The 15,516-nt window shown below is 55.6% G+C and overlaps 1 protein-coding gene across 1 annotated transcript; it reads right to left on the reverse strand.

Moving 5' to 3' along the window:
- Positions 1–482: 482 nt before the first annotated feature.
- On the reverse strand, positions 483–9,642 carry Nptx1 (neuronal pentraxin 1). The gene is made up of 5 exons (XM_059272250.1): positions 9,050–9,642; positions 8,562–8,769; positions 6,464–6,708; positions 5,083–5,262; positions 483–4,400 (listed from the first exon to the last, which is right to left on the reverse strand). Exons 1-5 carry the CDS (start codon positions 9,491–9,493, stop codon positions 4,179–4,181), a joined length of 1,299 nt encoding a protein of 432 aa, XP_059128233.1. The 5' UTR covers positions 9,494–9,642; the 3' UTR covers positions 483–4,178.
- Positions 9,643–15,516: the final 5,874 nt, after the last annotated feature.

The raw sequence follows: 15,516 nt of genomic DNA on the forward strand, positions 1-15,516 counted from the left end.
TGGCTGGAACCCCAGAGCTGGCGAGGGGGGCAGAGGCAGGCAGATCCATGGATCTCAATGGCCATCCAGTCTAGCTGAATTGGTAGTCTCAAGCTTCAGTGGGAGAAGTTGTCGCTAAAAATAAGGCAGTACAGGGGTGGGGGTGGGGTCTGGAGAAATGACTCAGGAGCTAAGAGCACTACCTGCTCTTGCAGAGGACCTGGCTTTAGCTCCCAGCATCCACATGGTGGCTCACAACTTACCTGTAACTCCAGTTCAGGGGATCTGATCCATTCTCCTAGCTTCTGCTGACACCAGGCACACACATACATACATAAATGCAGGCAAGACACCCACATGTAAAGTAAAAACAAATCTTAAGAAAGGAAAGGGTGGAGAGGAATTGAGGAAAACACCAGTGTGAACTCTGGCCTTCACATGCGCACACATTTACCCACATGTTCTTGCACACAGACACAGAGAGAGAGTCCAGTGAGAGCACGGTCTTTCTTCACTCTTTACTGTGTAAAAATAAACTCAACAATTCATGTCATCTCAGCAAGAAAATGGGGGGAAAAAAAGCAAGGGTACCAGTATAAATAGTGCATTTCCAGAATGGCTGATGGTGGTGTTTACCCCTTTGATACTCAAAAGGCTGCAGATCGTATGAAAAATGTACAGCTTTGGTTAGCAAATAATGAAAAAGTAAGGTACATCGATTCTTTCATAGTTTACAGTATGTACATTGTAACAATATCAACTCTAGGGGGGTTGCTTTTTTTTGGCAAATAAGACAAAATTGGGACTCTAAGTATTGGGCTTTTGTTCTCCTCAATGACTTGTTCCCTTTTGAACAGATTGCACGTAAGTCCACTGCACACAGAAGCAATACAATTCCCATCATCAGCTGAGTAAGTTTACACGTTGTGTTTGAGATGAAATCATGACGAATTACTAAGGACGCGATGCCCTTGTGTTAGCCAGCATAACCCTCATATCTTCTATCAAGCTCAGAATTGGTATCCAAATCCTCATCCTGTCTCACATAACCAGTCAGTTCCAAGACAAAGAACCCACCATCAAAGGCTTTTTTTTTTAACCTCCTGGTCCCCAACACACCTTCGAGACCTGGTGGCCCCTTATCGGAGCTCACTGGAGTGACTGAGAACCTCAGGCCAGCCTCTCCTTCCCCCTCACTGCCCATAAGACAACCCCTTGGTCTCAGGTCCCAGGGCTGGTGACAAAGTGATCTTTGCAGTCTTAGAAAATAAGTTGGGAATCTACAAAAGGAAAAGAAAGCATACAAAAATGTATCTCTTTCTGCCAAAATACACGCTTTCAGTCCTACATTTTGATGGAGCCTGAAAGTATTTTTCAAGGGAGATATAGGTTGAGATAATTTATAGGTTTGTCCTATTCTTTCATAAAAATACTCTTGTTTGGTAATAAACTTTTTCTTCTTCAGTAAGAGAAATAATACTGTGTTATCAAAAGCAAGAAGGCTTACAATTCAAGTGGGCTCTCAGCCCCGTCGGGCCGGGGAGCCTCCGTGGCAGCTCTCCCACCCTAATGCCCAGGGTGCTGTCGGACACCATCGGCAGAAGCAAACACTGTCTTGACAGTGCATTTTATCTCTTATTTTATAAAATGGCTTACCTGAGAGAGGCATGTATTATTCAGTGCAAGAGGGGACATCAGTCAGATTACGGAGTCGATGGAAAATATGTGGATTAGATCTGCGGCTGTGGTTAGCTTTCTCAGGGCCAGCAAAGTGCCAAGTGTGAGCACAGTGACAGAGGGGAGGGGCTTGGCACAGACTCCAGTGAGGGGCAGGGCAAGAGCTGGATGTCAGCTTCTGTCCCTGGCACTATGCGTGCCGCAGGGGAGAGGAGAAGGGAGAGGAGCTGAGAGATGAAGGGCGGAGGCATAAGCATTGGGGTGTGCTCTGCCCTCTAAGCCAGGGCAGAGGATGGCTTGTGGTCCTGAACGGACAGCTCCCACCCCACCCATCTGGGTGCAGGTGGTCTGGAGTCCGCATTGGCAGGGGCTGGGGCTGGTGGCAGGGGTTAGCAGGAGTGCACCGGGCACAGCCGGCTCTGGGCCTTGCCTGGTGTTGGCTCCCAGGCGGCTAAAGTAAGGGTGGGGCTCTATCTGGTCTGGAAAGTTGATTCCGAGCTCATGCTCTCTCTCTCTCTCTCTCCCAACCATGGGTACCATTCAGGCTTGTTCTCAACCTAGATGTTAGAGATGCTTCTTGCTATGTCTGGGGAGAAGGAGGGAAGAGGGACGCTGATCTCTCTTGACCTCCCCAAAACCCCTGGCTTGCTTACCCAGCCGTTTTTCAGTAGTTACATGGGTGATCACAGAACACTGGGCGGCACTCAGCACACAACACAGAACCAGAGAAGTCCATGCAGGCAAGGGAACACGCATCGGACCAAGGGAGCAAGGAACACACCACCCTGAGGTACATGCAAACACAGAAGATCCCCACAAATCCAAGGATGCCACAACCCAAAGGGTGCTGAGGAAGCACAATTATCTAAGGAAAAGCCACTGCTGGACAACAAGTGGCACACTGCCGGGTTGGCGTGCTCTGAGAGCAGCGCACCACAGAGCAGTGGCAGGGGAACCGTGCAGACACCCACGACAACAGTGACACAGACAGCACAGAGACACACACGGATGCACTAGGCTCAGACACAACACGGACCTGTATGGAGGGAGACAGGTGCCCCTGGAAGTACAGCAGGTGCAAGCCCTGCTCCCGTTGAGGAAGCGTCTGCAGCTGCAGACGAGCCAGGCAGTGCGTAGGTTTCTAGAAAGACTTGCCAGCCTTTTGCTAGTCAGGCTCCTGGAGACACAGTCCAGGTGTCATTGGGCATGTGCCCACAGAGTGGGGAAACAAAGCAGGGCCCACCCCACCTGGACACGGCCTCCTCAGTGTTCTCCATCATTCGACAGACACATGTGCACACACACATTTTGTCCCTCTCCTCAGAAGGCGGTACTCACGCTGCTTTCAATAAGGAAAAGCCACAGGCTTGGTGTCACAGGCCGGTGGCAGGTTGGGGCTGCTGCAGGGCTTGTACCCCATGAGATACAGGAGTGGATGGCACACCATGCCCTGGCCAGCAGGCTCCACATGAGAGGTTTCTGAGCCCCTGGCCCCTGAGAGGGGTCTGAGCTAGCTCACCTGGGCCTGGGTGTGCTGGGAGGGGAGTATGGCTGTGAAAAATGCCATGGGAAGGCATTCCCATGGACTGTGGGTCAAGTCTCAGTGCCCTCTGGAGCTGAGATCAAGCACGTGAGATCCCCACTTGAAGCCTCTGGTTTCTCCACCAGAGGGAGAAGGGGGGGGTGCCAAGGCCCTGTGTCCTGGGACTCTGGTGGGGCACTCCCTTCTCAGAACCACTGGGCTGAAGTAGCACAGCTTTGGAGGCTGAAAGGGAATAACAGGTCCCAGTCTTGAGTGATAGGAAGAGGCAGGAAGGCCAAGGGTCAGGTGCAGTCCTGGGACAGAGCTGCTAAGTGGTGTACTCTACCCTCAGATGCAGACAACAGACAATCTGACTGAGGCAGGGGGAGGGAGATGATAGCATCTCGGTGGTGCCATCCCAGGACAACCAGCCTCCGATTTTCAGAGAATCCACTTACCCCAAACAAAAATTCGTGTGGGAAGGTCCCCCAGCCTTAGCAAACTATTCTGACTTCCATCAACAGAGCACTCTGCCCCTCCCACAAAGGTCTGCAAATGAGGGTAAATACGTGTGCTGAGGAAACAGCGCCAGCCCCAAGGCACACAGGCAGCTGACCCATCAGAAACGTACAAAAACCACAAAGAAAGGAGGGAACGAACTATCTCATCTTAAAAGAAAAGCCTCCCCTACGCACACACGCGCGCGCACACACACTCTCTCTCACCTAATTCTGCATTGTCAAAGCTGATGCTGCCTGCTTTAGCTAGGCATGCCCGGGAGATAGTAGGGCTCCTAGGGAGAAGTGGGGTGTCCTTAGGGCCAAAGAAGAGCCGGGACTGCTTCATGTGCACAAGGAGGACAAACCAGGCTGTGTGCGTGTGCGTGTGCAGGGGCCATGGCCTTGAGTCATTCCTGGGGGTTGGGGGAGACGATGGGTCATCACCGCACAAGCAGGGTGGGCAGGCGTGGGGCTGGGGGCTTAGCCCTAGCCTGAAGCCTTCAGTTGATCTGGCGACAAGCCTCGAATGTCCACTTGGTGGCTCCACCAAAGATCTCGATCTGGGACTCGGCCCAGGCGATGACATTGCCCGAGAGGGCCTTGCTGCTGCAGGTGGCCAGGTTGTACACCTCCCCGGGGGTCAGCTTGCGGTCCCAGATGTTGAAATGGGCCAACTCACCCACAAACGCTTGGGTGGCGTCAAACCCTCCGCCTAGAGTGTCCTTTGGAGAAGAGTAGGGGATGGGAGAGAAGAGGGGGTTGGCTGGGTGATCCAGGGGCCAGCTGAGCAGCCCACTGTTAGGGATGAACCTGAGTATCCATGCCTCCCTCCCCATTAGGGTCTGCTCCCCTCACCCCATGCACTTAGTACTATTTGCTCTCCTGCACCTGGATCTTCAAGAGATTTCACCTGTCCCTCTCTGAGAGGAGCCTAGGAAAGGGATTGGTGCCAGCGCACTCTGGATACAGATCGCATCCCCTGCAGGCCTTGACATACCACTTTTCACACAGCCAGTCCCCTGGGCAATGAGTGGGGGACTTGGCGAAGGCCATAGCAACACTCTCGAACACCCTATCTGCTGAAAGATGTCCCAACAGGAATGGAAGACTTGACTTCCTGCCCTTTCATCTCCCTCTCAGGTGCCGGTGCCCAGTGGGAGATGAACCATTTCACAGGAACTAAATTATTCATTGCTAAAAGTGGAACTGGGCTTCCCATGCCAAAGAGAGGCCTGCTGCAGTTCCCAAGAGTGCTGGGACCTGGGCCCACTCCCATGGAGCTTCTTGAAGCCCACCTAGAGCAGATTTTACCTAAACTGGCATAACTTGCTCCCTGAGCACACATTCATGCACACTCCCCCCACCCCCACTTTCCCCTCCCTCACCCTCTGCCCAAGCAGGTACCTGCTCCTGGCCCAGCACCAGCACACCCTGTGGTTTGATGGGGTGATAGGGAGCCAGGTTCTCTCCATTGCCACCCTGGGTACCATCCTGATAGGCCTCCCAGACCCCATCCCGGGTGGTCCAGGTGACACAGATGTGGTGCCACTTGCCATCATTGATTACGAAGGGCAGCTTGGCCACCTAGGAAGGAGGATGGGAGGATGGCACACATTACGGACAGCCCAGTGCTACCCAGAGCTGAGGACGCTCACAAGTCCCACCGCGGTACTCCTCACCCCACTTTACAATTCTTGTGGGGCTGTTACTGAACTCTCCCAGCATCAGCACCACCCCTTCAGATGTGCTTAGCATCTGCCAGCCCCACCCATGGATGGGCCTGGGATCCCACTGGAAACCAAGGACCTTTGCCAAGGAGTCCTTGAGACCCATCTGGACACACCACACACACACACACACACACCCAGCTAGTTCCAAAAACAAGCCTGTGACAGAGTGTGTGTCCCTGGTGGCTAAGTCTCCCTAACCCTCCGGCCTCCCCACTGGGTCTCTCACCCTTCTCAGCATTCCAATCCCAACTGTTAGGTCCTCTGGTCTACACTGCCTGCAATCAGCCCCTGCAGAGAACCTGAGTGAGGCTGTGAGAATGGCTCAGACTGGTTTGAAGCAGAATTTCATACCCCCATCCACCTTGGGCAGGGGGACAGTGCACAAGTCAGATCCCAAAAGGTCCAGGAAAGTGCAATGCATTCAAGGGTCTTTTGATGTTGTTCCTAGCCAGGTCTGAGCCATTCACTATGGGTGCTGGAGTAGAGAGGAGGAGGCTGAAAGCGGACAGCTAATTTACCCCTAGCCCGGAGGGGCAGGGTGGAGCTAAGCTCGCTACAGAGAAAACTGTTGTCTCCTGGTGGGAGGGGGCTGGCCTCTTCCTGAGAGCAGGGCCAAAGTGAGACAGATGTAGACAAAGGAGAGCCTCTAGGACCAGTTCACCCTCCAGAGTATCTACAGTCACCAAATACGGAAAACCTCAGCCAGTCAACCAGCCAGGGAGGAGGAGCCAAAGTGTCAGCAGGACGGACTAGAACATTCCCAGGACTGTCTACCATCCCTCCCCCCTCCCTCCCCTCCTCCAGCTAAGGCCTCTTTCTGGAATGTTCCAGCTCTCCTTGTTTTCCAGTGAGGGCAGGGGAAGATGTTCCTCCCCATTTCTGATCCGATTCAGCCTCCACCTCCCTCAGTCTTGCTGGGCAGACATTTTTCTCAGAATCACAGCCTTGATAAGCACCCCACACCCCAGGGTTCCGGAAGGCCTGCAGTCCCATAAGCCGTGTGTGGGCACACAGCTCTGATAACACCCCAGGGTCCTGTCAGGTGGTGGCATTACCTTGTCATTAATAAGAATCTCCATGGGGTTGTTGCCCCACTCGATGAGGACCAGCTCATTGGCCTGCCCAGGCACAGCGTAAGAGAAGGGTGTGCCCACTCCAGGCGCTGCACTGGATTTGAGCCACATGCACACAGTGAAGGCGTACATCTCCGGCAGGCTCTTCTTCACCTTGGCATACATGTAGTTGGTCCGCAGCGGGAATGTTAGCTGAAACTTGTCCCCAGGGCGATTGTCTTTCTGACCTAGGAGGACAAGATGAGCCCTGCCATCTTGTACCTTGACCAAGTGCTTATGGTATGAGTCCTGTTTGGTCCCCATCAAGTCCCGTGATGCAGACAGGGAACAGGGCCAGCTGGCAAAAAGCTGACCCAAGGTCTCTGCACTCTGGGCCTGGCCAGCTCTTGTTGCCACATGGTACCATCCCTGGGGAGACCAAGGCAGGGGAAGAGCACAGGACAGACTATGAAGCTGCCTCTGGGCTGCAGAGTGGGCATGGAGAGGGCACCGGGCCCACTTCACTGCACACTGGCCAAATGACTGAGAAGGTGTGGCTGCAGGGGAAGAAGGAACCAGGCTAGCTCCCTTCTGAGCAGCCCCCTTGGGGGCCGACCTGATTTAGATGATGATGGTGTTTATAGAACCTCTTGATTGGACTGGGCCTTTCTCTCAATCTCCACCAAAAACAACCATTCCCTACTGCCTGTCTCCTGCACTGAAGCCAGGACATGCTACAGCCAATCACTCGGTCCTTTGCACAACTCCATGGATCCTTCAGGAGTTGCAGATCTCCACCAACTTCCCTAGGGATGCTGCTTGGAGCCTACTAAGATGCAGGACAGCAGGGGAAATCAGCCTTCTTTGAACCAGAGCCCCCAAGGTGAGGCTTTGAAGATGCCGCATAGCCTCTGTCGAGCTTCCTGGAAACTCAGGCTCCAGGCCCAGGCCCATCCACCACCCCCGCCCCAACCAGTTTCTTGACTGCTAACCAGCATCCTCTGGGGATGTCTAACCCTCACCCCCCCCCCCCCCCTCTACATCTCCTGTGGCTGGCCCTGGGCCTGCTGTGACTGACTCCCAGCAAACAGGTCCTATTGAGCAGTGGATACTCACCCTTTTAGAGCCAAGGAATGTATCTGCCCTGCCAGCTCCTGGCTTTACCCCTGCCCCAGAGCCCAGGAAGAACCTGGTCCCCAAATTAAGAGTGACTTCTAGAAAGCATCAGAACAAGACAGAAACAACATTCCCCAAGCCAAGAGAGCAACTGAGCAGGGCCAGTCCTTATTGCAGACCCCCCCAATTCAGGCTGGTAGTTAGGGGGTGCGGCAATACTGGCATCTCTCGGGAGTGTTTTCCTTTCCTGAATCTCCCACCCCTCCCTTCTTAGGTCCCTCTTTCCCTTGATGTTTTTTCAGTTACATAACACGCCTTAAGATGGCACTGTTTAAATCCAGCCGGCACATTTTGCAGTCCGGGCAGGGTCACGTGGCCCTGCTCTGAGCTAGGCTGCCCCCTCCTCCTTTTACAACCTTGTTTGATTTCTGTGACTCCAGGGCGCAACTAATCAGTACACCCAGGCAGGTGCTAGGGGCCAGCTGAGTTCATGACCAGGGCAAATGCAGCGGCATGAAAGATGAGCCACTGGAAAAAAAAAAAATTGAAAGAGGGCTCAAGGTGGAGAGAGGGACCTGGACCAGGACACCAGGAGCACTGAGCAACTGGGAGCAAAGACACTCAATGGCCCAAGAGGGCTGGTGTCCAGCTCTTTGTTGGTGACAGATTCCAGCAGAAGCAAGGCTTTCCAATTACTAAGTAAAGCTTGGGCCAGAAACAGCTACTGTGCAAAGTTACTTAAGATTAAACAAATTAGACTTGAAAAAATACTGTGAGTGTCCTGACTGCACTGTGCAATCCCTTCTTAAGCTCCGCTGCTTCCCGGGGGGGGGGGGGGGGGGGTTCTGGGCACCGGGCAGGAAGCTCTAACTGGGGAGGGTTTACAGAGTAGGTCCCGAACCAGAGGCCAGGGCAGGGAGCGGGACCCTGGCAATGTCTCTAGAGGGAGCCTAGAGCATGCAGCATGTCCCCCCTGAGACCTTACCTTTCTCCAGCTCGCTGATCCGCTGATGCAGGGATGTCAAGGCGCTCTCGATCTTGACCCTCTCCTCTGTGTCGTTCTTGGGGCCCCCTTTGCCCTCCTCCAGAGTGTTCACCCGAGACAGCACCTGCCGCTCCAGGTCATCGATCTTACTCTGCAGCAGATCCTTGAGGCTGTTGGTCTGGCTGGAAGAATTGAGGCGGCTGTACTGCTGCGGGGGCACAAGGGCAGGGGAAAACCACACCGTTAGGCGTGCAGCCGGGACCGTGAGCGAAGGCCCGCGGCGCGGTCCCCGGGGCGAATGCGGGGGCGGCAAGGCGGGGAGCTCCGGCGAGAGGCCGCCCTCGGCGCCCCGCAGGGTCCGAGAAGCGACGGTCCGGCATCAGCAAGGAAGGGGCAAGGAAAGGGAGGGGGGGCGGACCGGGTCGGGATGGGGTGGGCGAGGGCAGAAGGGCGCACAACGCGTTGGGGGAACCGCAGCTCACGCGGACCTCGAGGTTCTCCAGTCGGGTTTTGAGAGATTGCAAAGTTTGCCCGAGTTGGCTGAGTGTCTCCGCGGCAGGCGTCCGGGACAGGTCGCCCATCGTGTTCTTGCCCGAGCCAGGCTGCTTGCGGCCGCCGCCCGACCTGGCCTCGCCGGGACCTGCGTCCAGGGTGCTCTGGCTCTCGCAGCGGCCAAGCTTGGTGGTCAGCTCCCTGATGGTCTCCTTCTGGCTGAGGATGGTCTCCTTCTGCTGCAGCACGGTCTCGCGGAGCTGCAGCACGTTGCTCCGAAGCTCCTCGGCGCCGCCCGCTGCCACGGACGCGGCACACATGTCGGCGTCCACCGGCACCGAAGTGCAGATGAAGCGGGTCGGCCCGAAATCCTGGGCCCGACTGCCCAGGAGGCAGAGGGCGAGCAGCGCACAGGTGCGCGCGGCGCGGCCGGCCAGCATGGCTGCGGACACCTGGAGCACCGGGCCCGCTAGGCTCCGGTGCGGCTCGGGCTGGGACCGGGTTCGGGCTGGCTGGGGCAGTCGCTCCGCAGGCGGCCCGCGCTCTGGGCACCGCGCTTCTCAGCTGTACTGTCTTCTCAGCCGCGCTCCTCGGCCCCCACTGCCGCCTGCGCTGCGGAGCCCGCGCCTTTTATGCAGCCGCGGGAGGGGCCTCGGCGCCGCCGACGTCAGCGGGGGAGGAATCCCGCTTTAATTGTGTGCGGACCGGCCCCGCGCCGCCGCGGGGGTCGCACGGGAGCGCGGCTGGAGCTACTTCGGCCCTCACCCTCTCGTCCCTCCCAGATCCGCCGCCGCCCCCTCTCACCGCCTCCGCACTCCCGCCCCCGCCCGGGCCCGCGCCGCTTCCCCGAAGGCTCCCAGAACACAGGGCCAATGGGGACATCAGCCGTGGGCCTGGATTAGATGGTGGGGCACCTACGCGGTGCCCCTAATCTCCGACGGGCCTCGGAAGAGAAGAACGGCTACTAGACAAGCTCAATTCGCTTGATCTCACTGAATGCTCGCGGGGTCCGGGCTCTGCGCGCTCGCAGCCCTCTACTCCCCAAATCGTCAACGTCGGTGTGCCCAGCATGCAGCTCGCCGAGGTCCAGAAAAGGTGTAGCGAGGTGACTCCATGGTTCGTAGACGTCCGTTTGGAGCTGAAAGCCAGGGAACACCCAGGGGCTGGGAACTCCTACGTCCTGGTTCCCCGCCCTCCTGCATTCCCCTTCTCCCAACTCCTGGGGTTTGTGGACCTAACAATACCACTACCCCCGCCCTAGAAGCAAGAACCCCCACTATGTGCTCGTCAAGGCTGGGGCCTTCTCGGATCTGCAGATCGAACCCTTCCTGCCATCAAAGCCAGTCTAGTTCCGGGCAGGTGCCGCCCCAGAAGCTGGCTGGCTACCCGAAAGAGGCCCCTCCCGGAGCTCCTTCTCTTAGATTACGGACGCGCTCTGGGCGTGTCCGTGTGTCCCTTTGTATGTCTATGTACGTGTGTTGGGCTTACCGTTCCACACGATCCCTATTCCTCGCGCTCCTGGACTTCGGGGAAGGGGTCCCAGAGGTGGGCAGCGACTTCTTCGCACCTCTGACCGTTTTCTTACAGACACCCCACCCAGTCACCCACACACCCACGCCTCTTTTTTTTCTTTTTTTCCTTTTCTTTCTTTCTTTCTTTCTTTTTTTTTTTTTTTCTAGATAGCGGCGCTGCCTGGCTGGAATTCCAGTCCAGGTTCCAATGCCTCTGGGGACTCTGGACAAGGATCTGGGCGGCAGCTTGCGACCCACGTCGGAACCAGAATTGGGCCTGGGAACTCGCTCAAGCTCCAATTATGTAGAAAGGGAAACTAAGCAGGGAGAACCCAAATCAGGCTTTAAATGCCTGGAAGAGCCCCAGCTACAGGCTGGCCCTGCTGGCCCCGCAGACCGCACCGCTCCCCTCCTCCCCCCATCAAGCGATTGGTTGCCCCACAGCCCTTTACAGGGCACTAGGCTAGACTGGGTCCCGACCGTGAGTCCGGGATCCACAGGCAGCCCTTGGACAGGAGATTCCAGATGTGGGCAGTGGGCATCGCTGGCGGTGATGTACAAGCCGGATTGACAGAGAAGCCACTATCCAGGTCTTCTCTGACGCCTCCTCCCAGCCCCAAGCCCCAGGGGCGCCCCACTGCCTGTGTTCCACATCTCTGCATTTAACCATCCGGAGTCCGGGCTGTGAGCCGCCGTGGCCCCTGCACGCCCGACGCATCGCTAGACCTCCGCTTCCGGGCGCCAGAGGGACCCCGCGGCCCGCATGCGGCTGTCCTGGGCTCGGTGCAGGGAGAGAGTGCGGGTCTCCCGCTCCAGCGTATTTACTGCCCTGCACCGAGCACAGGAATCCGCAGCGGCTCGCACCGGGCGCCCCCTAAATCCTCCCTCGGGACCCAGGACTAGCCTGTCTCCACCGGACGTGCAGCCGGAGCCGCACTGGCTGAGGCGGAACTCCGGAGGAATTACCTACTCCAGGGGCGCTGCGCTTCTTGGAGACATCAGCCCCCAGCCTAATGCGGAGGGACGAGGGGACCCCGCGTAGGCCTAGTGCTTCGGCCCCGGCGGTGCCTCCCCCAATTTGTCTAACGCGAAGCAGTCCCCAGCCTGGTCCGCCCTGCGGCGAGGCTATCCCCACTCAGAGTGCGTGGGCGCGGGAGACTAGCCTGGTCCTTCCCCTGCAGGTGTGTAGAGGGAGCTGGAGTGCTTAGCTCGATTTTGTGGCCTTAAGGTCCAGGAGCGGACCGGGACTACGATTTTTACCATCCAGGAGACCTCGGCGGCTTGGTACTATCACACTTGGGCACTGAGGGCACATAACCCTTTGACAGAGGATGATGGGAGCGGGTGGCTCAGAGAGTAGAACAACCCCACCCCACCCCCACCCCCGCCTGTGGCCAGGGACGACAATATCTGGGATCTGTGGAGCCCAGAGCAGGGAAGACAGCCGAGGAAGGGTACAGCCCATTTGGCCACCATTGCGAAGGGCTCTGTCCACCTGGGGGCGCTATGCAGACCCCTACGGGCGCTGCCCAGCTCAGGTGGGCAACCACCCTGGAAGAGGCTCTTGTCCTCTTTAAATCCTTTCCAGCAGTTCTTAGGATCCTGGGTAGGGAGCATCCACCCTGGTCATTATAAAGTTGGCCCTGCCTCCCATTGTTCTGACTGTCTAGTAGCCCAGGGGCCTGGGGAAAGGAATGGAAGTCCGCCTTACCCAAAACCATCAGAGGGGGAACCCAAGGAGCTGATGGGAAGGGGTTACACTGGCTTCTTACATAAAGACAGTTATTTCTCTGTGCCTGGCCTGGGTACCACATCCCAGAGCCTGGAGCTGAGGTGAGAAGAAATAGGGTAAATACCACACCTGGGGCTGGGAAGCCCTGGGGCCTGGCACAGCATTATACAGTGTTCCCACCATGCCCATGCAAAGCCCAGAGATAACTGCAGGAGAACAGATTGAGATGTATAAAATAATTAGGAAGTGATGCATTTAGAATACTTAGTTTTCATTATAATTATTTAATTGTAATTTTATGTAATTTAAGCCTTAGTGATGGCTATGTTAACCATCTTGTAAACTTCCTGAAGATTGAACTGGCCTGGACTCAGCACACCAGTTAGGAGGGAGCAGTCACATGGTATAGGCTGATGGGCAGGTAAATTTTGTTTGCAAACTGATGGCTGATGTTGGGTGGAAAAGGTGGATGTACTCAGGAGGACTACAGAGGGAAACCACAGTATCATGAGGACAACCATGCCCATCAAGGCCTTTACCCAGATGAGAGTGGGAACTCACAGGGGTGCACCCAAGCCCATCCTGCAGCGTGGCCACAGCCGTCAGCAGATCAGGCACCTACCACTCCAATCAGGACAGAGCTTCCCAGAGGATCACATGTGTGGATGCCAGGTGGGTCCAGGACAGTGCCAGACAGGGGCACCAGCCTCCTCCAACCTCTGCCTCGGAGTCCTTCTAGCATGAAGGTCCACCTTGTGCTTTGGGAAGGCCATCCCAGCTGGGGAGAACCTGGGAGAGATAGAGTGGGTGGGGAGAGGCCCATTCCCTGCTGTGGGATAATGCTTTTGTACACTGGTTTAATAAAATGCTGATGGGCCAGTAGCCAGGCAGGAAGTATAGGTGAGATAAGCAGACAAGGAGAATTCTGGGAAGAAAAAGGCTAAGTCAGGAGACACCAGCCTGTCATCCGGGGAGCAGCATGTAATGGCACACAGGGAAAGCCATGGAAAATGTGGCGATGTACAGATTAACAGAAATGGGCTGAGTTTAAGTGTAAGAGCTAGTCAGTAGTAAGCCTGAGCTAATGGCTGAGCAGTTTTAATTAATATAAACCTCTATATGTTTACTTGGGTCTAAATGGCTGCGGACCAGGCTGGACATAGGAAAACTTCAGCTACAATTCCCTGCTTCCCAAGAAGAGAACCACTGAGTCTCACTGACCATTGGGACTCAGGGGAACTTAGCACAGACCATGTGCAAACCCTCCTGGGGGAACATGCCATATCTTCCATAGATGTGTGACATCCCATCTTGGGTGGGGAGTGCCTTGCAGAGGAATAAGTGGCTATTTTTTTTCTTTGGCCCCATTCCTGTGTGGTTTGGGGGCTGACTCTTCTTTTCAGCACTCTGGTGATGCTGGCTGTATTCTGTTTATCCTCCTGAGTGATGCGGGTGCCACTGACACTTTCTATGTGGCTGCATTCCCCTCACAAGGTTGGGGGGACAGTATCCACACACAGCAACCTGTGAACTTCTGGCTACCAGGAGAGATTCCACAGGGACCAGCTCACCCCTGAGGACACAGCCAGGACATGTGAAACTCCTCCTTCCCCATAAAGCACCCTGGGGACTGAGGGGGTGGGGGTAGGGTTGCTCTGACAGCAGCAAGCTTCACAGGCCTCTGAGTCACAACCTCAGCCCACCTGCGCCTCAGAGTCACTCTCCTGACAGGCCCTGCCCACCGGCTCTGTGACATGCAAAAGACCTCCTCCCTAGCTGTGCTGGGAATGGTCTCTGTCTGTCCTCTTCATGGACACCTCTGTGACCATCACCCTATCTTACAAACAAGTTGTACTTTTGCCAGGCGGTGGTGGCACATACCTTTAATCCCAGCACTGGGGAGGCAGAGGGAGGTGGATCTCTGAGTTCAAGGCCAGCCTGGTCTACAGAGTGAGTTCCAGGACAGCCAGGGCTACACAGAGAAACATTATCTTGACAAACCAAGACAGACAGACAGACAGAGAGAGAGAGAGAGAGAGAGAGAGAGAGAGAGAGAGAGAGAGAGAGAGAGAGAGAGAGAGAGAGAAGGGTGGGGGTGGGGGAAGAGGTTGATTGTACTTTTAATATTTTTTAATTTAAAAAATATTGAAAAAAGAGAACAGAATATTGGACTGGAGAGTTGGCCCAGCAGTTAAGAGCGTGTTTTTCTCTTCTAGAGGACTTGAGTTTGGTTCCCAGCACAGATGACGAGTGCCTCACAACTGCCTATAACTCTAGTCCCAGAAGATCCACCAACTCCGACCCCCGTGGGCACCTGCAGCCGTGTGTGTATATGAAAATACACACACTTAAATCTGGTGGTAAGCATTCCTACCTGCTGAGCCCCTTGCCAGACCCTGGTTATCTTTTTTCAAATCCTCCTTCTGTATTTGCTCACGTGTCTGGTTAAGGCATGCTTTGGCTATTGGTCTCACAATGAAGAAATGAACGGAGGCCCACCATACGAGGTCTGATGAAAATGTGATGCCATCAAGCCCTTCCATTCTAGTCAGGAGTTTTTGCCAGGCAAAGGAAGGAACTCAGTGGGGACGGGGGCCCAGCGCATCCACAGCCAGTGTGCAGCTGGGTGAGGCTGTCTGGGACTCTGGGCTCCAGAGCATCTCCTTTGTCTCCTCCATCCGAAGCTGGCCTTGTTTACTGCTTGCACTCACTGTGGAAATACAAGGGAGCCGACCCTGCTGCTCTGGGCAACAAACTGACTCCCTTCCAGGTTCTCTGTGCTCTGCCAGGGGTTCCCCCAGGAAAGGCCACTTTCTCCTGAGCCCTTCTTCCTTGTGAGCCAGCCAGGCAGCTGCTGGCCCAATCTGGCTGGGGACAGAGACCTACGTGGTCTCCGCGCAGGCCCTTCCCCTGTCCTCCTGTGGGGTTGAACCCAGTGTTAGGAGGGCTTGCACTGATGACTTGTTTGTTGTTCCAATAAGCAGGCTTTTGCAGGTGGGAACGCAACGCTGCCTGACTCTTCCAAGCAGGGGCTTCAGATGCCAGGCAAGATCTTGGGCATTTAGCACAGCGTAAACATTCCTAATGTTTGCTCTCAGTTTGGCAAACATTTCCAGAGCATCTGCCGAGGGCAGGCAAGGTGCCAGGGCCAGTGATGAACAAAATACCGACCCCCCCCCCATCTCTGAGAGCACTCTATCCAGTACAGTACATAGATACA

Source organism: Peromyscus eremicus, chromosome 8a (assembly GCF_949786415.1).
Source record: "Peromyscus eremicus chromosome 8a, PerEre_H2_v1, whole genome shotgun sequence".
Taxonomy (NCBI): domain Eukaryota; kingdom Metazoa; phylum Chordata; class Mammalia; order Rodentia; family Cricetidae; genus Peromyscus; species Peromyscus eremicus.

Coding starts and splice junctions, on each gene's coding strand:
- Nptx1 (XM_059272250.1), bottom strand. CDS start 9,493: ATGCTGGCCGGCCGCGCCGCGCGCACCTGTGCGCTGCTCGCCCTCTGC. Junction 8,770..9,049: donor CCCGACTGGAGAACCTCGAG/GTCCGCGTGAGC, acceptor GTGCCCCCGCAG/CAGTACAGCCGCCTCAATTC. Junction 6,709..8,561: donor GATCAGCGAGCTGGAGAAAG/GTAAGGTCTCAG, acceptor TTGTCCTCCTAG/GTCAGAAAGACAATCGCCCT.